Source organism: Ornithorhynchus anatinus, chromosome 4 (genome assembly GCF_004115215.2).
Source record: "Ornithorhynchus anatinus isolate Pmale09 chromosome 4, mOrnAna1.pri.v4, whole genome shotgun sequence".
Lineage (NCBI taxonomy): Eukaryota > Metazoa > Chordata > Mammalia > Monotremata > Ornithorhynchidae > Ornithorhynchus > Ornithorhynchus anatinus.
The window spans coordinates 9,664,093-9,690,882 of NC_041731.1; the positions used below are offsets into that span (position 1 = coordinate 9,664,093).

The following is a 26,790-nucleotide window of genomic DNA, read 5'->3' on the forward strand; positions in this document are numbered from 1 at the left end:
GATTGGACACAGTCCCTGCCCCGCACAGGGCTCACAGTCTATTGTCCCCAGGACTTAACGGAAGACCTCTGCTAAAGTTTTTCAGGTATTCTGTTACTTTTGTTTTATCAATCCCAGCAATGCAGATCTTATATAACCAAAAATGGGATTACCAATAAGGTTGATAGAGTTTAACTTCTTCTACGTCTCTCTCCTCTCCGCTCCAATGCTTCGGGCCTGCTGCTGGAACTTGTCTAACTTCTAGAAGTGCTCTGTACTATGATAACAACAGATGGGCACATTGCCAGAGTCATGAAGTCTCCCAGAAACACACTTTCTCTGAGAAGACTTCTCCAGTGGCAATTCAAGTGGCAGCTTATTTAAGTGAAAACCAAAGTCCCGTTTGGGGGATGAAATTGGAAAGACCCATTTTCTAGGAAAAACTGCTGCCCTCGGAATCCATAGACAATAGCAGACCTTGAACGATGGTTGCAATTGGTTCTTCAATTCAAACGGAAAATGGGTCTATAAGAATGCACAATTAAGTAGTTTGAGTACTTTGAGCTAAAAGCACATCTAACAGGGCACTGCTGAGACAGAATGGCTGCGTGTGTATTTTAGGTATCGATATAATCTGTTCTCAAGGGAGAGAGATACCTGTCGGGAGAGAGAAAAACTTGGCTACTGCAAATACAACGGAAAAGCGGCAATCGTGTAGTCATGACGAACTGCAAAACAATCAAACAAAAAATGCAGGATTTTGCCCACTACCTACCTTATTGCACTTGCAGACAAGTGGCCATAAGAGCCACTGGCTGAGGAGCTGCTACGAGAATTATTAAGAATTGTGACCAAGGAGTTGGGAGATGTTCGAATCATGGTCTGGAGGTCAAAACTATGATCGGACAGCGGCGATATGGACAGCGTCCGTTTCCGGCTGGGCCTAGCTGACAACCTTGGGCTGGGAAATCTGGTGCCTGTTATGTGAACAAAACAAAACAAAAAATCCAATTACCTAGGATTGTGCTCCGGACCCGCTTTTTCATTACTACGGCCACGTGCCGAAGGAGTCGTCAAATCGCGCACTGGCTGAAATACGCCTCTCTACCCTTCTGTGATCTACTAGCTCCAATTGAGGAAAATTAGGGAGAAATATTTATCTTCCAGGGGCTTACCTCAGGGGAGCTCTGTTTATTAATGTGCAAGCAAAATGATAAATTGCTAAACAAAAGGGAGAGACTTTTATGTGTTATCCCTCTCATTTCTGGTGATTTATGAATCTGATGGCGGCTTAGACATTCACATCATTAATTCCACCACAAGCAATGAGACAAGTGGTTCAAAACAGAGTTACACAACAAGCTCAGACCCCCACCTTTCTAATGCAATGAGCTGAAAATAGACTTCTAAAATACCTTATTTATACTGGAATACTTCATCTCTTCATATTTTTAATTACTCTAAACTTAACCCATGACACCCCCAAACTAGAATGGAGCGATTTTAAGAACCTGATCAGTAGAAGAAAGACATCTAAATCGACGGCCTGAGACCCAAGAAATATTCATGATCTTGAATGGTATTTCTGTTTTCACATTTCCCAAATGGGGGGTTGAAGGGAGAGAAACCGGAAGCGACTCTATAGAGTCGGCTTTTAGACCGTTTCTCCACTGGGACATACATGACTCACCAATTAGGGTTTTACTAGTAAAAGTAACGATAGCATTGTAGCTACTATGTATAAAGTTCTGTACTAAGTGCTGGGCAAAAAATTTACAAGTGAGAGTTAAACACGGTCCCTGGTCCTCAGGGGGCTCGAAAAGGGGAGGGAGAGAGGATTGGCGAACGATGCCTCGGGAAAAATGAATATGTAAAAATATAAAAACAACGTAAAAGACAAGGACAATGATAGATAACGAGAAGTATTATCAACAAAGCCGAGTGGAAAGATCAGGGAGCTGGGAGTTAGGAGACCTGGGTCCAAATCCCAGCTCAGCCACTTGCCGGCTATATGACCTCGATCAAATCACTTCACTGTGCCTCCGTTTTCTTATTTGTAAAATGGGAATTAAATACAAGTTCTCCCTCCCTCTTAGGTTGTGAGGCCCATATGAGACAGGAACCGTGTTTGACCTGATTATTATATCCACACCAGTGGTTAGGACAGTGGCATGTAAAAAACGCTTAACGCACCCCAGATATTATTATTAGCTAAATTCTGACGATGACATTCATGAGGGTCTTGATCCTGAAGGATCATTCCAGCTAACTGTGATATTTATTAAGCATTCACTTTGTTCTAAGCGCTGAGGTAGATGCGCAGCAATCGGTTTGGATATAGTCCCTGTCCCGCCGAAGCCCACGGTCTAAGAAGGAGGGAGAATAGTATTCTCACAGTGAGAATATAGTCTGTAATGTGTACAGACTTGAGCGCTTTGGAGCTGCATAATGAAAGACGTAAATATACAGTACCCTCCTCTATATAATTGCCTGAAGGCGCCCCTTGTCTGTAAACACTGGTGATGACTCTGAATGCATCACTGCAGGGCAAAAGAGGGTTAGAGAGAGGACAGCGGGCAGCTTCTCCCTCAACATCCCCCTCAGTCCCTCCCTCAGCCCCTCGCTCCCAGCTTTCTTCTCAGGTGCACGGTTTCAGTATTAGAATCAAAAGGCTTTACGGATTACCCCTGCAACGACCAGGCAATATCTAGCTTAAGAGGGCAAAAAGAGACATAAATTGATTGATATGCCACAGTTCAGAGAAAATCAGATCAATCAATTATTTTTTTGAGCACTTCCTGCTTGCAGAGCACTGTCCTAAGCACTTGGGAGAGTACGGTAGAGTTGTAAGACATGAACCCTGCCCTTGAGGGGCTATAAGAGACACCCTGATGCGAGAAAACAAATATTGAAAAATGAAGGATGAAGTGATGGGGAGGTAGAGATATTATTATTATTATTATTAATGATAACGATAATGATAATGATTGTGGAATTTGTTAAGCACTTACTACGGGCCAGGCACCGAACTAAGCTCTGGGGTGGATACAAGCAAATCAGGTTGGTCACAGTCCTTTTCCCATGTGGGGGGGTCACAGTCTCCATCCCCATTTTACAGATGAGGTAACTGAGGCACAGACAAGTGAACAGACATGCCCAGAGCCACACAGCAGACAGGTGGCAGAGCCGGAATTAGAACCCATGATCTTCTGACTCCCAGGCCCGTGCTCTATCCACTATGCAATGCTCCTTCTCTAAGTTAGATGGGAGAATGCAGACATCAATCTCGCTACCTCTCGCACGCTAAGCGAGCATTCTACCATTTGAGCTAAGGGAGAGGACTGTGGCATGAGGAGAAGGAGGTAGCTTGGGCAACCTGAGTGGGACAGGCATTTTAGGAAGTTGGGGAAGGCCAAAGTCAGAAGCACCATCAGGTGGGTCACCTCTGAAGCCAGTGGTCATCTCTACAGCGATGCACGTAATGTGTACTGTCTCCCTTCTGGGTCCCACTGTGAATGCGAGCCGTGACTTTGGCCCAGCTCCATTATTGCTATATTACTGTAAAAAAAAACCAACTAGTATTCCCAGTTTCTAAGCATCTATGACAGCTTAAGTCAACTTTTCTATTTTACCTTGGCATCTGCTCCAAACATTTCAACATTTACTTAGTGTGAGATGCTTATCTCCTCAGCCTTCCAATGAAGAAATAAACCCGAGTTGCTTTCTAATGTGTCAGGCAACCAAAATTGCAAGGTCAGGGTTATTAAGTCCTTCCCTCTCCCATTCTCGAAATAGCCACCAGTTTCTGAGTGGATAACTAATCTCGCTGAAGCTGAGTGTGGCCCAGATAGGGTATGAGAAGTGCCAGTCATTCAATCGATAGTATTTATTGTGCCTTAGGTTTATGTAATACGGTGGCTAGATGGAGTTAAAAATTAAGCTCGAATTGACTAAAATCAGAGGAACAAATGACCTAATTTTTAAATTCTTCAACCTGCAAAAGATCTCTAAAATTTCTCATGGCTAGAGTAGCACCTATGCTTTAGATTTCAAGTAACAAAAGCCCGCCTCCGTATTTAGAAATGATGGGAGAAGGCGTTTTCCGTCCATTTTAAGCTCTTCGCTAGAGAACCGAGACCACCTCGGCAGGCCGGTCAAAGAAGCTGGGAACCCAGATCCTATTCATTATTACCACAAGATGTGAGAAAAATTGGATGTTTCACTTTGGTCTTGTCGAGAGGCTCTCCCTGCCTTAGCACCTCATTTCCCTATCTTGTTCACCCTCCCATCCGCATGAGAAGCAGCGTGGCTCAGTGGAAAGAGCCCGGGCTTTGGAGTCAGAGGTCATGGGTTCGAATCCCGGCTCTGCCACTTGTCAGCTGTGTGACTGTGGGCAAGTCACTTCACTTCTCTGTGCCTCAGTTACCTCATCTGTCAAATGGGATTAAGACTGTGAGCCCCACGTGGGACAACCTGATTCCCCTGTGTCTACCCCAGCGCTTAGAACAGTGCTCTGCACATAGTAGGCGCTTAACAAATACCAATATTATTATTATTATTACTTGGGTTTGTACCTCTTAAGCACTTTGATACTCACCCCACCCTCACGGTACTCATTCACCTATCCTTATACACTGCTGCTTCCCCTACCTGTAATAAATTTAAATGCCTGTCTTCCCAGTAAACCCCTTAAAGATAGGTATCATATCTCTCAATTCTACTGTATTGTCCTCTTCCGAGTGCTTAGTACAGATCTCTGCATATAGTAAATGCTTAATAAATACTATTGATCGATTGATTGATCTCACTGCTCCCTGTTCAATGGAAGCATGGGCTTTCTTACAGTCAAAAATAAAAGACACCTTCGTTTGGGCTTCCACTAATTGTTTTGTTTCTCTGTTCTAATTTAAAATTCTGACAAAGAAGAAAGGATTTTATTTCATCGTGATGAATGATAGGACATCCAGTTTCCTACTTCATGACAATTAATTTACTGTATACTCAGACAAGTGAAGATACTTTTAATCAGTTTTTACAAAGTAAAAGGCAACTTCAGCTTCTATTTAGATAAAAGGAGTTGTTGCCTGACTAAACATATTCTCATCAAAGAAGGAAGGTGACACAGACTGACCTTCTGAGGAGGCTCCCTTATTTCAATTCTCTATTTACTGTCTAAAAATAATTCATTTGCATTAGAACACCTCATTCTTCCCCCCTAATGCTGAAATGATTCCTAATTGAAAAGCTGAGGAGGTTATAATGAATCTGAAATATGAGTTATACAGTTCGAAAAAAAAGTCACACCACAAGGATGCTTTAGCAAACAAAATCTACATATCAAATCTCTGCCCTGGGAAGATAGGTGGGAGCTACGCTCCTAGCTGAGATAGTATATTTCAGATGATCTTTTCTACCTTCTGGTTTGTGTCTTCATCAGATACTTAGGAACCTCGGCAGTGTATTCGCAGTAAATAAATTGAAATAGACTGAGAAATCTCTGATGCCCTGAAGGATAATATTCTTTGATCTTAGTGTATCTGTGCTCTAAATCAATGACCCAAAGGAATCATTAGGAGCTGAGGCCAATGATGCAATGAGTGACTCAAAAAGAGGAGCCCAGCAGCAGAGCCAAAGGACACAAAATAAGCAATTCAGACTTGGTGCGCACTTTCTTCCTGAGGTACCTTAATCTAGAGTTTGTAAAAGTGACTGCTCTTCCTCATACAGTCAACAACCCTAGAAGGTTTGAATGAATCCTCCTCCGAGAAAAGGTGCCATACCTAACAACGATGACTGTTCGAAGTGCTCTGGAGAACACTCCAATTTGACTGGTGGTTTGAGTCTGTTGGAGCAGAACTAAGGGCCTAAATCAAATCAGTCGATGATATTTACTGAGCACTTACTATGAGCAAAACAACTATACCAAGGACTTGGGAGAGTACAATAGCACGATCCCTGCGCTCAAGCAATTTATAATCTAGCGGTGCTTACAGTCTTGCCTCACATTGGTTGAGCGCCATCTCTAGAAGTAACCATGTTTCTGCCTGAAAATGTGATTTGCCTAAGATCACACAGCAGACAAGTGGCAGAGCTGGGATTAGAACCCAGGTCCCTCTGACTCCCAGGCCCAATACGCTATCTGCTAGAGTTGAAGATTCAGAGGACTGAAAGCTCGAGAGTGACAAAGAAGAAATGCATTGTCCATTAACGAGAAACGGCATGGCCTAGTGGGAAGAGCCCAGCCTGGGAGTCAGATGACCTTGGACAAATCACTTAGCATCTCTGTGCCTCAGTTATTTCATCTGTAAAATGGGGATTAAGACTTTGAGCCCCGTGAGGGACAAGGACTGTATCCAACCTGATTTGCTTGTATCTATTCCAGTGCTTAGCACAGTTCCTGACACACAGAAAGTCCTGAAATACCGTGAGATGCAGTGTGGCCTAGTAGAAAGAGCATGACCCTTGGAGTCCGAGGACCTGATTTCTAATCCTGGCTCTGCCAGTTACTTGCTGGGTGGCCTTGGGCAAGTCACTTCACTTCTCTGTGCCTCAGTTTCCTCAGAGAAGCAGCGTGGTTTAGTGGAAAGAGCCCAGGCTCGGGAGTCAGAGGTCGTGGGTTCTAATCCCGGCTCCACCATTTGTCTGCCGCGTGACCTTGGGCAAGTCACTTAACTTCTCTGTGCCGCAGTTACCTCATCTGTAAATATGGGGATTAAAAAATGTGAGCCCCACGTGAGACAATCTGATTACCCTGTACCTACCCCAGAGCTTAGAACAGTGCTCATAGTAAGCGCTTAACAAATACCATTTTAAAAAAAAATGTGAAGTGGGGATTAAATACGTGTTCTCCCTCCTACTTAGATTGGGAGCCCCGGGCTGGACAGGGACTTGGTTTGACTTAATTAACCTGTACCTACCCCAGTGCTGAAAACAGTGTTTTCCATATAGCAAGCGCTTAATAAACACCATGAAACAAACAAACAAATAAAAAGAAAAGATGGGGATAAGCCAAGGGATGCACCTGCCTAGAGCCTCTCATCTGTCTCTCTTCTTTCAGGACTCAGTACCGATTTAGGCCCCGTGGCAAATGGATGGAAGCACCCTACGCTGCTGCTAGTCCAGTGCTGCATCACTTACTTTCCATGGCGTGAAGGTATTCCATGTGGAGAGCCCCGGCACCGGCTGTGGCGGCCGAAGGGATGATGTCCGCATAGGGGCTGCGCTGTCCTGCCAGAAGAGCCATCTGGTGGTAATAGTCCGCTGGGCTGACTCCAGCGTGTGGTGCTAAAAAGGGACAATGAGGAAAAAATACAGTCGGTTATTTCGTCTTCGCTCAACTGCATTCACTGAACACTCTTCTCTGCAAAGGGCACTTAACCGAAGGCTTGGGGAAGTACGATAAAGATCGTAGAGAGCGCCATGATCCCCAGCCTCACGGAACTTCCAGTCTGATGACTGTGATGGACGCTAAAATAAATTAGATAAAATAAATAGGTAGGGAGAAGCGACGGAGTTTAAAGATAAGCATTACAACGCACGGCGATGGGGAGGATGAGCGCTTAGGTGACATGGAAGTCCTGGAATAGCAGTAAGGAAGAATTTACTTTGAGAAGGGCTTAGAAGACGGGGAGAAAAGTGGCTTGTTGGACGTGAAGGGAAAGGGGGATTCGGTTAGAAGGGAGGATGTAAGAGGTCGATGGTGAGAGAGATGAGAAGGCATAGAGAGGAGGGTTGAAGCGGGAGATGAATGAATATAAATAAGTAAAAGGGGAGAAATCTGACCAAGTGCCCTTTAACTAAGGTTCACGAGTTCCACTTGATGTGGAGAGGCATGCTTAAATTTTGAAGAGTTTTGAGAAGCGCGGAGAAGTTTGGAGAGCTCTGTTCTAAAGAGAACAAATGAAGAGAAAGAAAGCTCGTTGCGGGCAGGGACTGTGTCCATATTGTTGTATCGTATTCTCCCAAGCGCTTAGTTCAGTGCTCTGCACACAGCGAGAGCTCAATATATATGATTGATTAAATAAAAGAAGGCTCACTCTCAGGATTTCTCAATGCCCATCACCCTGGCAACTAAAGAAAAGCAGCTGCGTTTCCGATGCCGGCCACTGTCTTAAAGTAATCCTCTTGCCCAGTTCGGTCAAAGCTAATGTAGCTCATGGTCTCTTTCTAATATTGGCGATGGGCTGTTACTTTGGGCTCGGAGCCCCCTGGATGCCTCACCGTGGTGCAGCTTTGCTGACTATAACTCTACTGATGGTATAATTAGAAAACCACTGAGGCATACACCTGAATGATAAACATATATCAAGACTTTGCCTTACAAATCTGTTTCTAATCTCTTGAATACTAATAGTCCATGAATATTTCTAGTATTGGCAGTGAGAGTTCATTTGGGCATGCAGGTGGGGCTTGAGAAAACTGCATCTCATTCACTGAATTGAGGAAAGGAAGAGGATAGCGAAGGGGCTCAAACTCCATTCTCTTTATGTCATTTTCCCACCACCCTCCCAGTCTTCTCTTTCCACACTCCAACCTCACCCCCTTCATCTTCCTCTTCCCCAACCCCTCACTCCCATCTCACTTTTCTCTTTATCTACTGTTCCCGAACCAATGGACTCCATCCTGCTGTCTGCCTCCCCCGCTTCTAGGTTGTAAGCTCGTTGTGGGCAAGGAACAAGTTTACCATTATATTGTATTCTCCCAAGCACTTAGTAGAGTGCTCTGCACACAGTGAGCTCTCGATAAATTTGATAGATTGATAGATTAAAGGCAAGGTTTTGGGTGTAGACCACTCCAAATTAATAAAAATCCAAGCCCAAAGTAACAGCCCATCTCTAATATTTGAGAGGGACCATGAACTACATTAGTTTGGACCAAACTGGGCTAGAGGATTACTTTGAGACAGTGGCCAGCGTCAGAAACACAGCTGCTCTTCTGTAGTTTCCAGGGTGATGGGCGTTAGCAGTGTGACCTAATGGAAAAGGCACTGGAGGTCAGAAGGACCTGAGTTCTAAATCTGGATCCAACGCTTGCCTGTTGTGTGACTGGGAAAGTCACTTAACTTCTCTGTGCCTCAGTTTCCTCATCTGTAAAATAGGAATTCAATATCACGCTCCCCATGAGGGACAGGGATTGTCTGACCTGATTGGCTTGTACCTAGCCCAGCACTTAGAATGGTGGTTGACCCACGGTAAGTGCTTAACAAATACCATGAAAATCAATGAAGACATCAAACCCGTCTTTCTAATCACGAGATCTGAAAGATATCTACAGGGATTGCCTATATACTTTCCGGTTTACAGAACAACATCACAGCGATGACAGTAACTTGCGTCACCCCTCCCCAGTCCATACGTAGAGATTTGCAAAAACAGCGATAGGAAATGATTGGAGAAATATCAGACCCACAGAAATCTCAGGAAAATAAGATTCCAAAAATAGCTGAGACCATTTATAGCCAATTCGAGCTCAATTCTAGAATCAGTGGAATCCACTCTGAACCGACGGTACCTTCTTTAGTAGGTAATATTAAAGTAGGAACATATGTTTGCCAAATAAGGGAAAATGGCTCATTACATCAGGTCTCTGAATTTAAAGGTTCTTATAGCACTGGACAATCACAGTGCCTTTCCAGACACGCTTAAAATACTTCCTGAGTCTCCTGACATAAGTGTTTGGGTTAACTAACATTAACACTGGCAGCTTGGTTTAAAAGAAAAAGCAGATTTCTAAGGGTATGTGGTTAGGGCATTAAGCTAAACTATATTTTTATGTTGCATGATTTGAATGGATACGTTAGCCCATCTCTCTCTTTCTCCCTCTCTCTATTAGAGAGAGACAGATCTATACCTATCACACATGGAGCTTGCAGTCTAAGTAGGAGGGAGAACAGATATTTAGTCTCCATTTTATTGCTGAGGAAACTTGAGGCCCAGAGAAATTAAGTGACTTTCCCAAGGTCACACAATTGACACAGCTGGGATTTGAATCCAGGTCCTTTGACTTTCAGGCCCCTGTTCTTTCCACTAGGTCATGCTAGAGATGTGGCGTGGCGTAGTGGCAAGAGCCCGGGCTTGGGAGTCAGAGGTGATGGGTTCGAATCCCGGCTCTGCCGCCTATCAGCTGCGTGGCTCTGGGCAAGTCACTTAACTTCTCTGTGCCTCAGTTACCACATCTGCAAAATGGGGGTGAAGACTGCGAGCCCTATGTGGAACAACCTCATTACCTTGTATCTACCCCAGCGCTTAGAACAGTGCTTTGCACATAGTAAGCACTTACCAAATACCAACATTATTAATTCTCATCCAATGCAGGGGGATGGCTACAACTTCAGAGTTTTGTTCCACCCTCAAAGTACCTAACTGGTAGTACCGACCTGAACTGTTGTCAGCTGTGTGACTGTGGGCAAGTCACTTCACTTCTCTGTGCCTCAGTTACCTCATCTGTAAAATGGGGATTAACTGTGAGCCTCACGTAGGACTACCTGATGACCCTGTACCTCCCCCAGCGCTTAGAACGGTGCTCTGCACATAGTAAGCGCTTAACAAGTACCAACATTATTAACTATTGTGCCCAACCTAGTTATCTTGCATCTACCCCAGCCCTTAGAACAGTGCTTGGCACATAGTAAGTGCTTACGAAATGCCATCATTATCATTCTTACCATCAGCTGGAATGGAGGGAGAGCAATGTTCCAGCTCAATAGCAATGTTGGCAGTTTGGCAGCAGGAAGTTGGAAGAAGAGCAAGAGGAGGACTTTCCCCACTTTAGCATCATCGTCAGAAGTTATCACCATCAAAACCGAAGCCAGCCCGACCGCAGACAAACTACTTATCTGGAGCCACGACTGGGATTTTCTGGCCCAGTCAGGGTTGCCAGTTTCCGGCTGAACCGGAAACGACCATTCATGGCCATTCCTAGGTAGCTAGTTCCCTCGGGAGGGCCTCTAGGGTCTCCGCCACCGTTACCCAGGAGAAAGGGGTGCAAGCCCAGGATGAACTGATCCACCGAGGCCCGTGTCGGGGGCCACCAGGCCAGATCTGGAGGCGGAGATAAAAGATGACTCTTCCCTTCCCCCTTTCCTCCTCTCTTTTTCCCTTCGTTCACTTTTTCTCCTCTTTCCTACCTGACTCTGTGCCTTCTCCCCACCCCAACTCTTGCACCTGGAGTGGCACAAGTCCAGATACTATATATCCACGTGACCTCCCAAAGAACCAAGAAAAATAGGCTGACACAGGTGGCCACGTAAAATGGTGGCAGGGACAGAGGTGCCCCCTTTTGCTTCCACCTTAATTTATTTGAGCAGCTTCTACGTATAATGAAGGTGTGCCTCTCCGTATGGTAGAGCATGGGCCTGAGAGGCAGAGGACCTGGGTTCTGATCTTGGCTGTAGGACCTCGGGTAAGTCACGTCACTTCCCCGGGTCTCAATTTCCTCATCTATAATGTAATAATGTTGGTATCTGTTAAGCGCTTACTATGCGCCGAGCACTGTTCTAAGCGCTGGGGGAGATGCGGGGAAATCAGGTCGTCCCACGTGAGGCTCACAGTTTATCCCCATTTTACAGATGAGGGAACTGAGGCACAGAGAAGTGAAGTGACTTGCCCACGGTCACACAGCTTACAAGCGGCAGAGCCGGGATTCGAACCCATGACCTCTGACTCCCAAGCCCGGGCTCTTTCCACTGAGCCACGCTGAAAATGGCGTTTTAGTACCTGTTCTCTCTCCTACATAGACTACGAGCCCTGTGTGCAACTCTATCTGACCTCTTACCTTGTATCTATCCCAGTGCTTAATATAGTGCTTGACGCATAGCAAGTGCTTAATAAATACCACAAGTGTTATCGTTTCTATTATACAATCACTACGATTCCTTGTAATTATCATTAATAATTCATCAAGGGAGAGAACTACTTCTTCAGAGGGTAGGAACACAAGAATCTACCAGCGGTAGCCAACCTTGCCTCCACTCGAGGTCTTGTGTATTTCAAAATTAGCAGAAAAGAACAATACTGGTAAAGAGGATGGAAGAACAGACGGGGGGTGGCACAAGGCAGATTTTTGCATCAGTCCAGTTCCTCGCTCAGCTCTCAGCATGTCACCACCCCCAGGGCACACCTGCCATCAAGTTGGGACCACGTATTAAAATATTTAGTGTTTTATGAGGGCTCACTGTGTGCGGTTCATTCATTCAACCGTATTTATTGAGCACTTACGTGAGCAGAGCACTGTACTAATTGTTTGGGAGAGTACAGTATGACAATAAAGAGACGCATCCCCTGCCCACAACGAGCTCACGGTCAGTGCACTGTACTGAGCACTTGGAGGAGTATAATACACTGGAGTAGGCAGACGCCATCCCTGCCTTCAAGGCGTTCGTAATGCAGTGGACGAGAAAGACATTAACATGCATTTCGGGGAGGAAGCAACAGATAGCTGGGTGACTGTGGGCAAGTCACTTCACTTCTCTGTGCCTCAGTTCCCTCATCTGTAAAATGGGGATTAAGACTGTGAGCCCCACGTGGGACGACCTGATTCCCCTGCGTCTACCCCAGCGCTGACAACAGTGCCCTGCACATAGTAAGCGCTTAACAAATACCGACATTATTATTATTATAGTTTCGTCCAAGGATAAGGCAGGGAGACCCAATTCCCCAAGGGCAGGCCTCCTGATCCCAAACCACCACGACGTTCCGAGCGCAGGAGGAGAAACTTTCATTAAAACGCCGCCGTTTGAGAATCCGAAACGCAGTACATCAGGAACGGCCTAATGCACCGTAGAGCAATTCCCGATTCCGCGAGGAAGGAAACCCAACCAAAAACGGTCAGCGGCTGCGGTCCAAGTCTTGGAAAAGAAGACACCGGTCTCTGACTCACCGTCGGTAGGGCTCAGCCCGCGGGCCGCTGAGATCATAGACAGAGAAGGGCTGCTGTGCAGGGAGCGGATGTAGTCCATGTAGGGGTTTATGTAAGGGTGGGGAGGGCTGAAAGGAGACTCCGAGGTCGCGGCTGGATTTCTGTGCGGGGAGATTCTAATGAAGGGCAGGTCTGAGTACGTCGGACTGCTAAACGGAGAAGACACACACAAGAGAAACAGACATGACTACGTAAGTAAAATGGGATTTTCAGTTAACACGTTGTTCTGAAAGCTGGGGGTCGAGTTGTAGTAGTAATGAAAATAAAGATAACTGTGGCATTTGTTAAACGCCATGTGCCGTTCGTTCATACAGTCGCATTTATTGAGCGCTTACCGTGTGCTAAGCGCTTGGGAAGTACAATTCAGCAACAAATAGAGACAATCCCTGCCGGCAACGGGCTCGAATTAAGTGCTGAGGTGGACACAAGCGAGTCGGGTTGGACACGGTCCCCGTCCCATATGGGACTCACGGTCTCAATCTCCATTTTACTGAGGCCCGGAGAAGTGAAGTGGCTTGCCCAAGATCACACAGCAGGCAAGTGGCTGAGGCCGGATTAGAACCCAGGTTCTTCTGACTCCCAGGCTTGTGCTCTATCCACTAGGCCATGCTGCTTCTCAAGTATTCTTTTCTCTACCTTGATGATAGTTGGGAATAGGATTCTCTTATACAGTAACTCGGGGAGAGGGAACCCAATCGAGCCAGAGCCTCCCGTCTGAGCACAAGTGAAAACAGAGCACAATAAATGTTCAACATGTAAGGTCGTGATGGGGAAGGAAGACGTCCGTTATATTGTACTCTCCCAAGCACTCACTACAGTGCTCTGCACAAAGTAAGCACTCAATAAATACAACGGATGGATTGACTGAACTGAGACATCCTTCCTTGTCCTGCTATCACATTCTTGTTTTTCTTTCTAAAAATAGAATACTGTTCTTTAGACTTTTCCAAGGGTTCTTCTTGGTATATTATGACTAATGTAGTCATGCCACACACTTAAATAGCATAAACAAACATAGCTGCTTAGTTATTAACTCAATCAATGATATTTGAGCCCTTAACTGGGTCCAGAGCACTGTACCAAGTTCTCGGGAGAGTAAAATGCAACTGACCCGATAGACACATTTCCTGCCTCAGTTACCTCATCTGGAAAATGGGGATTAAGACTGTGAGCCCCGCATGGGACCTGATTACCCTGTATCTACCCCAGCGCTTAGAACAGTGCTCGGCACATAGTAAGCGCTTAACAAAATACCAACATTATTTCCTACCCACAAAGAGCTTACACGATAGTGTAAACTCTTTGTGTTCCTCCCTGTGTTTATCATTTGATCCTCTTCTTGTAACTCTTATCGATTGTATAGTTAGTAACGGCATTCATTATGCGACTACTACGTGCAAAGCACTGGGCTAGTTGCTGGGGTAATAATGACAATAATCGTGGTGTTTGTTAAGCGCTGTGCAGGCACTGTTCTAAACGCAGGGGTAGACGCGAGCTAATCGGATCGGTCACAGACTCTGTCCCACATGGGGCGCACAGTCTCAATCCCCATTTTACAAATGAGGGAACTGAGGCACAGACAAGTGAAATGACATGCCCAAGGTGACATGTGGCAGAGCTGGGATAAGAAGCCATGTCCTCTGACTCCCGGGCCCGTGCTCTTTCCAGTGGGCCACTCTGCTTCCCTAGAATCAAGGTAAACGGATCGGGCAGGGGCAAGAACACAAACTAAAATGGGAAGGTTTATTCAGCCCAGAGCACAGAAAGTTTAATTGTATTTGTTTTATATCTTATCTCAATGTTTTCTCTGCATCCTGCTTCTGGGCTTCCTCCTTACACGTAAGCCTTCCTGTCTTCAATTCCCCAGCCTTGAACTATTTGAGGGCTTCCTCGGCAATGGGAAAGTCAGTCGGTCAGTCGCATTTATTGAGAGCTTATTGCGTGCAGAGTGCTTGGGAGAGTACATTACGACAATAAACAGTTACATTCCCTGCCCACAGCAAGCTTATAGGCTAGAGGCGGAAAGGATCCAGGTAAGATTACGTATAGAGTAATAATGTCGAGGCAGAAAACAGATCAAATTGCTTGAATGAAATATTATAACATTATCTAATTTGTTATTGCCTTTTCATCCATCTTGTTATGTTTCTACAAAGTCCAAGTTCAAACATCCACATTTAATCACTTACATTTCTCAGTGAGAGAGCACTAAAGAAGGTTTCATGTGGAAGGATATTGCCTCAACAGCAATTTAATTCCATTCTGTTTGGAGCAACGAGAGCATAAAATAGTGATGTACTAAACATAAAATGAAACCTTTTCTTGACCTTCCCACCATATATCCAGCAGTTTCTAGCTCTGTTTAGATTCGTCTTCTAAAAAATCCGAATTTTAACTCTGACAAATAGTGAAAGGGTAGTCACGTCTGAAGATTCTGTTTGCTGAATGCTGTGCTGAATTCTGAGGTATGAGACCTTCTGTATATATGTGACAAAAATCTCAGGACAGAGAAACCAACTAATGCAATAGTAAGGAGCAAATTTCAACATGGCTTCACTAATATGCTGTTAGAACACACGCACGTCCCTTTACTTTTAGTAGTATCATCCGTATTCCTTGACGTGGTACACGATTAGACCTTTAGCTTGGAAAGAGATGTGGAGAGAAAATGGGAGTTGGGAGATGATAGCTTCAGCGTGGCTCAGTGGAAAGAGCCCGGGCTTAGGAGTCAGAGGTCATGAGTTCGATTCCCGACTCTGCCACTTGTCAGCTGTGTGACTGTGGGCAAGTCACTTCACTTCTCTGGGCCTCAGTTACCTCATCTGTAAAATGGGGATTAACTGTGAGCCTCACGTGGGACAACCTGATTACCCTGCATCTACCCCAGCGCTTAGAACAGTGCTCGGCACATAGTAAGCACTTTACAAATACCAACATTATTATCATTATTATTTTGAGTAACTGAGTGAACTTGGTGCACATTTCAGCTTACCAAAAAACCTGCTGACATAGAATATATTATCTCTCCCTTCAAGCCCAACAATGACTCTTCCTTGCCAAGTGGCAGGGGTTTCGAGCCTGCGAGATCTTACGGAGTTTGGTCACGGTCAAACCAGTTCTGCACCGGTCAAATCTGAAGGTAGTTTGAAATCTGTTCTTGGAATCCAGGCGAACCTTCAAGAGCCTGATAATTTAATGCACGTTATCCATCTAACGATTAGATTTGTTATTAGTATATCGGGTGGCAACTCGGCTTCAAAAGTTCTCGGTTGAACTAATATACTTTCTCTTTTTGTTAGACACTGTTACTTTATGTGCATGCTATACACTACACTGATAATCTAGTCATTTCATATTGTATTGAACAAATAAATCAGTGACTCGTAGGATTAACTATATGCAATTAAATCTCCTGCATCCTCAGTGTTTCTGCTCTTGACTGATTTTTCCACTACTTCCTGTCCCTCTCTAGTACTTCCCCTCTTAAGATTCTGCTATCCGTACTCTCCTTAACTTATCTGACATTCTGACATGTAATGGAAATAGTTTTACTTATAATTTCAGGCTGTCTTCCCACTCTAATTAGCCTTCTTAAAGTATTGTGTCCTTCCTCGGATTCTGCAACCTGGACCCCGTCACTACTGCTCAAGTTTGCACCGGTAGATTGTAAACTCACTGTGGACAGGGAATGTGTCTGTTTATTTTTGTACTGTACTCTCCTAAGCCCTTAGTCAGTGCTCTGTACACGGTAAGTGCTCAATAAATACGAGGAGATATTGTGGGGAGGCAGCGTGGCTCAGTGGAAAGAGCCCGGGCTTCGGAGACCGAGGTCATGGGTTCGACTCCCGGCTCTGCCACGTGTCAGCTGTGTGACTGTGGGCGAGTCACTTAACTTCTCTGTGCCTCAGTTACCTCATCTGGAAAATGGGGATTAAGCCTGTGAGCCTCACGGGGGACAACCTGATTACCCTGTATCTACCCCAGCGCTTAGAACAGTGCTCTGCACATAGTAAGCGCTTAACAAATACCAACACTATTATATTCCCTCAGTGACCAAACAGGATCTTCTGGATTGGCCCCCGGAGGGGGGTCCACATCTGGGCTAGCGTCTCTGGGACCAAATATGGTTTCCGCTTAGGCACCATTCATTCATTCAATCGTATTTATTGAACTTACTGTGTGCAGAGCACTGTACTAAGCGCTTGGCTGAGTATAGAAACCTCACAGAACCCCAGAGAATAGAAACCTCAGAGGGGGGTCCGACATGAGAGAAGGGACTGTGATATGCAGCAACAGATATTTACAACCCAAAAATGAGATAACTAAAGGAATTACAGAAAACTCGCAAGGGAAGAAGCCAGAATGGAAACAATATATACTGGGGCCGGGCGGGAGGGGAAAGGTAGATGGGGAATAAGACCATGAGAGTCAAAGAGAAAAGGACACAGAAAAGGAGTAGCTGGGAGGGGGTTAGAGGATGGAAAGAGAAGGGGAGAGGTAGGGAGAGGAGAGAGAGGAAGGGAGGAGTCACATACAAGAAAGAAGGCTGTGGATTCTTGCAGTCCCAAAGTCTTGAGGCTTTTATACCATGTGTTTCATCTTCGCGTGGTAAAAAGACATTCTTAGATTCCTAGAATCCTAGAGCTGGAAAGGATTTCAAGAGATCACGTGGCCCGGCCCTCTCCCTCTTATGAACCTACAAACCACAAAATTTCAGGCGAGGACAACATTCATTTTCCAGGGCTGAATAATAGTCTCACTGCACATTAAAAAGTAATCGTCATCAGAATGTTCAGATGGAATGCAAGGTAACGAATTTCTTGCAAACCGCTGGTACATATGTAGCCTCATTCAATATTAAAATTGCCTCTCTTCTCTTTTTTAGATCACGCGTTTATTCTCCTGATGTGCTTAAGCAGCACGTTGGAACCATATTAATAGGTGGACATCTAAGACCATCTGCTCTTTCCAGAAGAGTAGGTCACTGAAATGTCAACAGCCTTCTACCACTTTACACCGTTAATCCAGCTAATTAAACAAACATTTGTTTAACATTTGCTCTTCCTTCGCTAATGCTTCAGGAGAAGGATTTTATTTTTTTTTTCTTTTACTTTTGGAGTGCCATTGGCTGTTATCGCAGTGACTAATGGGCTGTATGTGGCCATTATAGTCTTCAAGTCTGAAATTACCCCCAGGATGAACGATAGGGCCTGCCTCTATGCTGATTGGAGTTGGATGATGATTGATTAGAAGAAAGTAGGACTACATAGCCGTGCAAAAGGCTCTGCACTGAGCCACGAGCTTAAACACTAAAGGAGCTTTCACCAGTGACTTCACAGCTATTAGAGATGTTTTCATATTAACCACATTTCTCCCATCCAGGTTTGTGCATTTTATCTTTATTCTTTCAAATCCTGAAATTGCTTGGATAAGAGAGAGGGCTTTCTTATATCCGTTTCTAAGAGCAGCCTGAACTTTTAGGGGAAATTGAAGAGGCTTTGTGTCAAGTACAGCTAAATCCAGCCTTTCCATATCAAACCCCCGCGAGAAAATTACTGTGCCGACGATAAGGCGGAAAGATATAATAAAAAGTGACTCTACTCAATTTACACCGCAATATTGGTATGACTGAATATTTTTCATTCAGGTGACTGATACAATCGCTAAACTGTATTGCAGATAAATAAAGGAGGCTTCTGTCAAGAATAAACACCATTAATCATGAAGTCTCATCCTCTGAGTGGCTCTGCTATGCATCTGTACAAATATCCCACCACAACTGGCATGCAACGCATGCTTTCTCTCACTGAACTGTTCTTGGCTGATGATGTCCTTTTAGGGAAACTTTTTTCTGTCCACCTCATTCAGCAGGACTATCACGAGAGCTTCCTACCGCTACAACCGAAGCCATTTAGTTTCCCGCTCTTGCTACAGAGTTCATTATTCGACGTTCCGCTACAACCAGCTGGGCCTCTGGCAAGATGACTCGAACGGGGATCGGAGGGGGACCGTTCTTTCCCGAGTTTGGGATCCTGAGTGCGCAAACTATCCAATGCGCTCACATTTAGGAGGTTTTGCTCAATTTCTTTGGCGATATTCACTATTTATCCTCGGGTAGCCGGGCACGTCTTGTGCAAGTGATTCGGCAATTTGGGGTTCTGCAAATTTACCTAAAATGGCCTCTTTCTGAGGGTTCACTTATATTGGTACAGTGCTCTGCGTGTACTAAGAGCTCAATAAATACCACTTATTGATTGACTGGAAAATTGGACGTGAGCATAAAAAAAAAAGACCCCAACTTCCCTGCTCCAGAAGCCTGCTTCCTCGAAGAGGAAAAAAAAAACCCAAACCAACCAGCAGCTTAGTAACCTCCTTTAACCTGCTGTAAAGCAAGGGATGATTCAAAAGTAACCATGTTATTAAGCCGGAATGAAGCACTGCCCGGCTCACTAATGAGGTTAAAAAATGTAGTCAGGTCTCCCCGTTAAAAACACTTTGCAAGGAGTTGGGTTGGACGAGACCAACGGTGAGTCAGAGCTAAAGACTAATCACACAGTCAGGAATCAAATCGACTGGAAGAATTAGGAGACTTGTGGCTCTGAGGAATGTAATTCATGCAGAAAAGCAGTTGTCAGAGAGAGGCCAGGGAACCGCGTGGGAAGCAAGCAAAATAAACAGCTCGACAAAGAAAACAAAGACTCTCCAATAGCGGCTTTTCTAATGCTCGAGTACCCTGAAACTTCAGTGGCTGCCTATGACAAAAACCTCATCAAAGAAGACCCTTTGCAAGCAAAACACACCAGCAAATGGAGCTCCAGTTCCAAATGGAAAATACCCCAAGGGTCTCTCTTCCCAATCACCCTCCCCTTCCAAAGAACAAAAGAAAATCAAACTGACAAACTGGAAGTTTCCCCCTATAAATGAGAGAGGGGGGCCGGTGGGGAGAGGGAGTGTGGGGATGTGATGATTTTGACTGCTGGATATTTCGGGAATGTTTCCTTTTAAAGGATTATGACTTTTCCTTGCGGTATGGGTACTTCGGGATGGGCGCTGGGGAATGTTTGGGGGGAGGTTGTGTGTGTGGGGTGTGTGTGTGTGTGTGTGTGTGTGTGTGCAGGAGCAAGCCTTCTTGAGCATACCATCCCCACCCCTCCCAATCACTAGAAGGGGTCCCTGCCACTTGTCAGCTGTGTGACTGTGGGCGAGTCACTTCACTTCTCTGGGCCTCTGTGACCTCATCTGTAAAATGGGGATCAAGACTGTGAGCTCCACGTGGGACAACCTGATTCCCCCGTGTCTACCCCAGCGCTTAGAACAGTGCTCGGCACATAGTAAGCGCTTAACAAATACCGACATTATGATTATTATTACACACTCTCACCTTCCACTTTCAATTATTCGATCAATGGTATTTATTCACAATAATGATCATGGCATCTGTTATGCGCTTACTATGCGCCAGGCACTGTATTAAGCCACCGGGGTGGATACAAGCAAATCGGGTTGGACTCAGTCCCTGTCCCACGTGGGGCTCACAGTTTTAATCCGCATTTTACAGATGAGGGAACTGAGGAACAGAGAGGTGAAGTGACTTGCCTAAAGGCAGACAGCAGACAGGTGGCGGGACCAGGATTAGAACCCACGACCTGACTCCCAGGCCCCTACTCTATCCACCACACCGTGCCAGCGATCTGCTCACTGTGTGTAGAGCTTGGCTCAGTGGAAAGAGCCTGGGGCTTGGGAGTCAGAGGTTATGGGTTCGAATCCCGGCCCTGCCACTTGGCAGCTGTGTGACTGTGGGCAAGTCACTTAACTTCTCTGTGCCTCAGTGACCTCATCTGGAAAATGGGGATTGAGACTGTGAGCCTCACATGGGACAACCTGATTACCCTGTATCTGCCACAGCGCTTAGACCAGTGCTGTGCACATAGTAAGCGCTTAACAAATACCAACATTATTAGTATTATTATTACTAAGTGCTTGGCAGATTGCAATACAAGAGTCGGCAGTCGCAGTCCCTGCTCCTCACGATCTAGGACAATATCGATCAATCGATCCTATTTATTGAGTGCTTACTGTGTGCCGAGCACTGTACTAAGCGCTTGGGAGAGAGTACGATAGAGTAGGCAGACACTTTGCCGCCCACAACAAGCTTACAGTCTAGAGGGGTAAACAGACATTAATATAAATACATAAATTATGGATATGTATGTAAGTGCTGAGAGACTGAGGGTGGGGTGAATACAACGCAAGGGTGATGTAGAAGGGAGTGAGAGAAAAGGAGATGAGAGCTTAGTTGGGGAAGGCCTCTTGGAGGAGATAATAATAATAATAATAATGATGGTATTTGTTAAACGCTTACCATGTGCCAAGCACTGTTCTAAGCGCTGGGGGAGATACAAGGTAATTGGGTTATCCCACGTGGGGCTCACAGTCTTAATCCCCAGTTTACAGATGAAGCAACTGAGGCATAGAGAATTTAAGTGATTTGCCCAAAGTCACGCAGCTGACAAGTGACGGAGTCGGCAGTAGAACCCATGACCTCTGACTCCCAAGCCCGTGCTCTTTCCACTGGGCCACGCTGAGATGAGCTTTTAATAAGTGAATGTTAAATAGACTGAGTTATTTCCCAGAGAAAATGTGCTCTTTGGGGTGTCCCACAACCTGAGCTGAATCTCACTGAATAATAACTTTTCTCAGTCCTGTCAATTCCTTGTGGAAGAGATCTAACCTAAGGCACAGTAGCTTAGAGTGATAATGTTCGAACCACACAAACATATTAACACCATCTGGTTTGCTCACGGTCCCTAATTTTAATGCACAATATATTGCTGTAAAAGTTTCTTTTGAGGGCTAGCAACACTTTGGGGACCAAGTTGTCTTTAAAGCCTAATTACCACTGATCTTCAAGGCATTTTGGAGATCTTGGATTGTACACCCAGAGCAGGTAAGGAAACAGGCCCTAGCTGCTAGATTCAGTTGTTTTTCCCCGTCCCATGAGGCCCGAACAACAGAAAAATGTGTTTGGGTTAAGCAGGAGATGTTTTGGGTTGCCCAAAAGGAAAATCTTGACCATCAAGGTGATTCAGCACTGGGTTTGACTCCCAAAGATGGTTGCGAAGTCCATCTAACGGAGGTCTTCCTGAACTGAGCCCCACGTGGGACAGGATCCAAGTCTAACCTGATTTGCTTGTATCCACCCCAGTGCTTAATACGGTGCCTAGTACATAGTAGGCATTTTAATAATAAATGCCATTATTATTATTCAAGATACTAGTTTATACCAAATGGACTAGATATTACCCTACCTGGATCTCTTGAGCCCCCTTCCAGCTCAAGGAGTATAAGATTTGGGGACTTCGTATAAACGAAACAGTCCAAGTGTCCAAATCTTCCTTCCTGATAGAGGGAAATGTATAGCAAGACAAATTTATTCCCTTAGGGCATTATGGGATATTAAGGCCCTAATCAAAACAAATCAAAACCGAAGGGGACTCAAGGGCCCCTTTACAGCTGTCAATGTGCTTCCCTAAGCACTCATTTTTATACCAAAGAAGTCATTTAGGGTCTAAGGAGGATTCGATTGTTTGCATTTCAATTTTTTTAAGTCCCTATTTGGGACCCAGACGCAGAGGAAAAGTGGGAAGGATGAAGCAGGGAAGTGTGAGAGTGGCTTTTTGCATTGAAATACTTTTATAGAAATAATTGCACCTGTTTATAATGGGACCTGGGACAGATATCATTTTTGTCAAAACTATATTCAGGTACACATATTGGACCAAACTTTCCTTCCCAACTCAGACTTTGATCATTTTCCACATCCAACATGTTCCAGTTATTTATAGAACTGATAATTGCTATTCATAGTATTAAGTGCTTAGTAGAGTGCTCTGCACCTTGTAAGTACTCAATAAACACCACTGGTTAATTAACTGTGGTATTTTTTAAGTGCTTTCCATGTGCTAAGCACTGTACTGAGTACAAGAGTAAATACAAGATAATCAGGTCAGACACAGTCCCTGTCCCACATAGGGCTCACAGTTTAAAAAAGAGGGAGAATAGGCACTGAATCCCTGATTCACAGATAAGGAAACTGAGGCAGAGAGAAGTTAAGTGATTTGTTCAAAATCATTCGACGGGTAAGTAATAGAGTCAGAATTAGAAGCCAGATTCTTCAACTCCCAGGCCCACGCTCTTTCCACAACGCCACACCACTTCAATTCCATTTTGATTGTATATCTGCATTATAAATGAAAAATTCTGCAACTTTTCAGCTCAGGAATAAAGCCAAAATTTAGTCACCAACTTCCATTACATTAATAGTGTTTTGTACCCGTGACCAACTTTCACTCTAGTATCTTTCCAATTTGGAAAAAAGCCTGCCGCTATAAGTTCTTTTAAAGCCCTTGTGATCTTGTTCTCCCAGAGTATTCCTCTCACTTTTTTTTCAGTGGAAAAACATCTTGCTGCATTTATAATATTTTTGGACATTACACCTAAAAGACTAGAGCCACAGGAATGACGATAATGTCACCAGTTCAGCTGTCCTAAATAGGAAGTTAAGATGTGTTCCAGAGGTTTGGTAAAAACCTGGTTTTACCATTTATCTGTGCATTTTCACAACATTCATCACTGTTTTGGCCTGGCCTTTCGGGGAGAAGTATAACATTGAAATGGAAATTACCCAATCAGCAAGGGGCTTCAATTGTTTAACATTAACCAGAGTGAATCCTCCTAAGAGGGTTTCTAAGTCCATCGCATTGAGTTTTCTCTGTTGCCTTTTTTGAAAAATAAATAAAGCCATAGCCTGCAAATTTCAGTTTTCTTTGGAACAGTACTTCACATGAGTGGGAGCATTGTGCTCCAAGGGGGGAAAAAAAAGGCTGCTCTAGACCAGTACCTCACAGCCCACTGCTACAAGTTTGACAGCAGCCTCTATAGAGTTGGCTTGCTTCCGGTTCACTGAATGTGAATACCTCAGTCAATATCTGCTCACTCGACTAATACTGCTGACTACAGCACAAAGAACACAGGAATTTCATCCAAGAAGGCACAGTTCAAGCCCTCTGAATGTGCACTATAGTCAGAGCTTGCTTTCTTTGCGACTGACGGCAGAATTCAACATTTTAATCAGCCAGGATGTTGCGGCGCGGTTGGTAGAACTATGTCTGTGCGCTCAGTTTAGACTTTGTTTCCCTATCTTCTAGTCAATCCTATACGCCTGATTATTATTCTGGAAAACTGAACTATTTTTAGAATGTTTATGTGCTTGTAGATCCGATGATTCTATCTGTAATAGATAACCCTTTGTAAAAACCATGGCCAGATATTTAAAATACCCCTAATGTTCTTAGGATTGGGTTTTTCAGGCAAACCCTGTCTTCTCCAAGATCAACAACGAAGCCTGGTCATTCTTTAGCCGCGCGGTTCCTGCTTCCCTTATTAATCTCTCCCTCCGTCCTGCAGTACTTATGGACATATTTGAAATTCACTTAATATTAATGTTCTTCTCCCCCTCTAGACTGTAAGCTCATGGGCAGGGAACACGTCTACCAACTTGGTTATATTGTTATATCGTACTCTCCCAAATGCTTACTACAGTGCTCTGCACACGGTAAGCGCTCAATACATACAGCTGTTTGATCTTGGAATAAGAGCGGGCCTGGTTCCCCATTTACTCCACAATCTTGTAAACCAAAAGCCGATATTAATCATTTCACTTCAACGCAGGGCACGAAACTTGACAGGACAAAGAGGACAGTAACTTTCGTTCTCCGCTTAAAAATGGTAAAAATCATCTATCCTTGCAAATTAGTACCAAGCATTTACCACCCCGAAACAACCCAGCCTTCCCCAGTAGATTCCATAGGGAGTGAAATGGAGAAAACAGTCTCCATGCCTCTAGTTACTCACTCGGTGGAGTGAGCACATTGGCATTCCCAAGGGTGTTTTAAGCAGCTCCCATTTCTGGCTAAGGATCAGTAGACTACTACATCGCTTTTGAAAAGCAGCATGGCCTGGAGTCAGAGGTCCTAGGTTCCCATCCCGGCTCCACTCTTGCTGCTGTTTGACAATGGGCAAATGACTTATCTTCTCTGTGTCTCGGCTCCTCCTGTGTAAAATGGGGCTTCAATACCCTTATTTCTCTCCTCAGAGGGTGAATGCCATGTAGGACAGAGACTGTGCTTGATCTAATTATCTTTTTACCACCTCAGTGTTTAGAACAATGCTTGGCACATAGAAAGAGTTTATCAGATACCATTATAATGATAATTACTATTATCATTATTATTTATTGGCTCTTCTTCCAATAAAGCCTGAATATATTTTTTCTGCCGCAAGTCCACAGTGCACTCTTTTTCGTTTTCGTAATGTTCGTTAAGTGCTCCGAACATGCCAGACACTGTCCTAAGTGCTGGGGTCGATACAAGGTAATCAAGTTAGACCCAATCTCTGTCCCATGTGGGGCTCCACAATCGTAATCCCCATTTCATAGATGCAGAAACTGAGGCACTCTTCAATGCATCTGACAGAGCCAAGACTACTAAAAGGATTCTGATCATTTGTATCTGTGATCTTAGTCTCTTAACTATTGTAAGCTCCCTCTAGACTGTAAGCTTGCTGGAGACGGGGAACGTGTCTACCAAGTCCGTTACACTGTACTTTTCCAATTACTTAGTACAACGATCTGCACACAATAAGTTTTCAATAAATACGACTGTGATTATATATTTGCAGTTTGGGCTCTTATGGCCCCCTCATTAGATTGTATAGGCCTGGAGTTCAACTACTATGTTCTCTACTTTTATTGTAAGTTCTCTAGCACCAAGTACAGTGCCTTACGCACAAAAGACATTCAGAAAATGCTACTGGGGAAGACAGCCCTATTGTCAGATGTGAAAGGGAAAGGGAAAATCTGAAATATTTCTACACCGACACGGTCAACGTGGCACCTACGGTTTGGAGAGGGACTACAGGATTCTAAAGATTTCTTCTGGCTTACAAGGGGATATTGGATATAGTCCCATGTGGAATGAAAGAAACCCAAATTGGCTTAAAACAGTTGTCGCCGGATCTCAAATTAGAAGCAGTGAGGTCTAATGGAGAGAGACCAGGCCTGGGAGTCAGAGGACCTGGTTTCTAATCCTGGCTCCATCACTTGCCTGCTGTGTGACCCTGGCCATATCACTTGGCTTCTCTGTGCCTTAGTTTCCTCATGTAGAAAATAGGGATTCAATACCTGATCTTCCTCCTACTAAAACTGTGAGCCCGACGTGGACTATGTCCGATCTGATTAACTTGTATCTACCCCAGTGCTTAGAACAGTGCTTGATACAGAAGCGCTTAACAAATACCACGATATAATTACTTTTACTTTTTAAGTAATTGGCAGAGAACCTTCTAAATTCTGAGAAAGAACCCACTGGCAGGAATTAGACATGAACCCCGTCCCTCAAAGGGTTCACAATTTATGAAAGAAAAGTTTAGGTGCAGTTCCAGAACCAGAGAATTCTGGGAATGGGACTGGGAACATGCTCAGGGAGAGCTTAGGTAGCCCTAATGTGGACAGACTTGTCCCATTCCCCTGCTCAATGCTAGGGACTTGGCAAAACTTATCCTCCTACTACCAATCAACCAATGGTAATTATCGTGCAATTACTGGGTTTCGGGACACGGTATTAAGTTTTTGGGAGAGTAGAACACAATAAAAATGATTTCTGCCTTCAAGGAGTTTACAATCTAGCAGGGGAGACAAATAATAATAATAATGTCGGTATTTGTTAAGCGCTTACTATGTGCAGAGCACTGTTCTAAGCGCTGGGGTAGATATAGGGTAATCAGGCTGTCCCACGCGAGGCTCACAGTTAATCCCCATTTTACAGATGAGGTAACTGA

At 44.5% G+C, this 26,790-nt stretch overlaps 1 protein-coding gene across 1 annotated transcript in view; it reads right to left on the reverse strand.

Annotated features, from left to right (window-relative positions):
* GLI3 (GLI family zinc finger 3) overlaps positions 1-26,790 on the reverse strand; it is a 212,579-nt gene that overhangs the window by 64,886 nt on the left and 120,903 nt on the right. Inside the window, 3 exon segments of the mRNA XM_039911700.1 lie at positions 755-956; positions 7,117-7,263; positions 12,856-13,043. Of these exon segments, the coding sequence (XP_039767634.1) occupies positions 755-956; positions 7,117-7,263; positions 12,856-13,043 (537 nt within the window).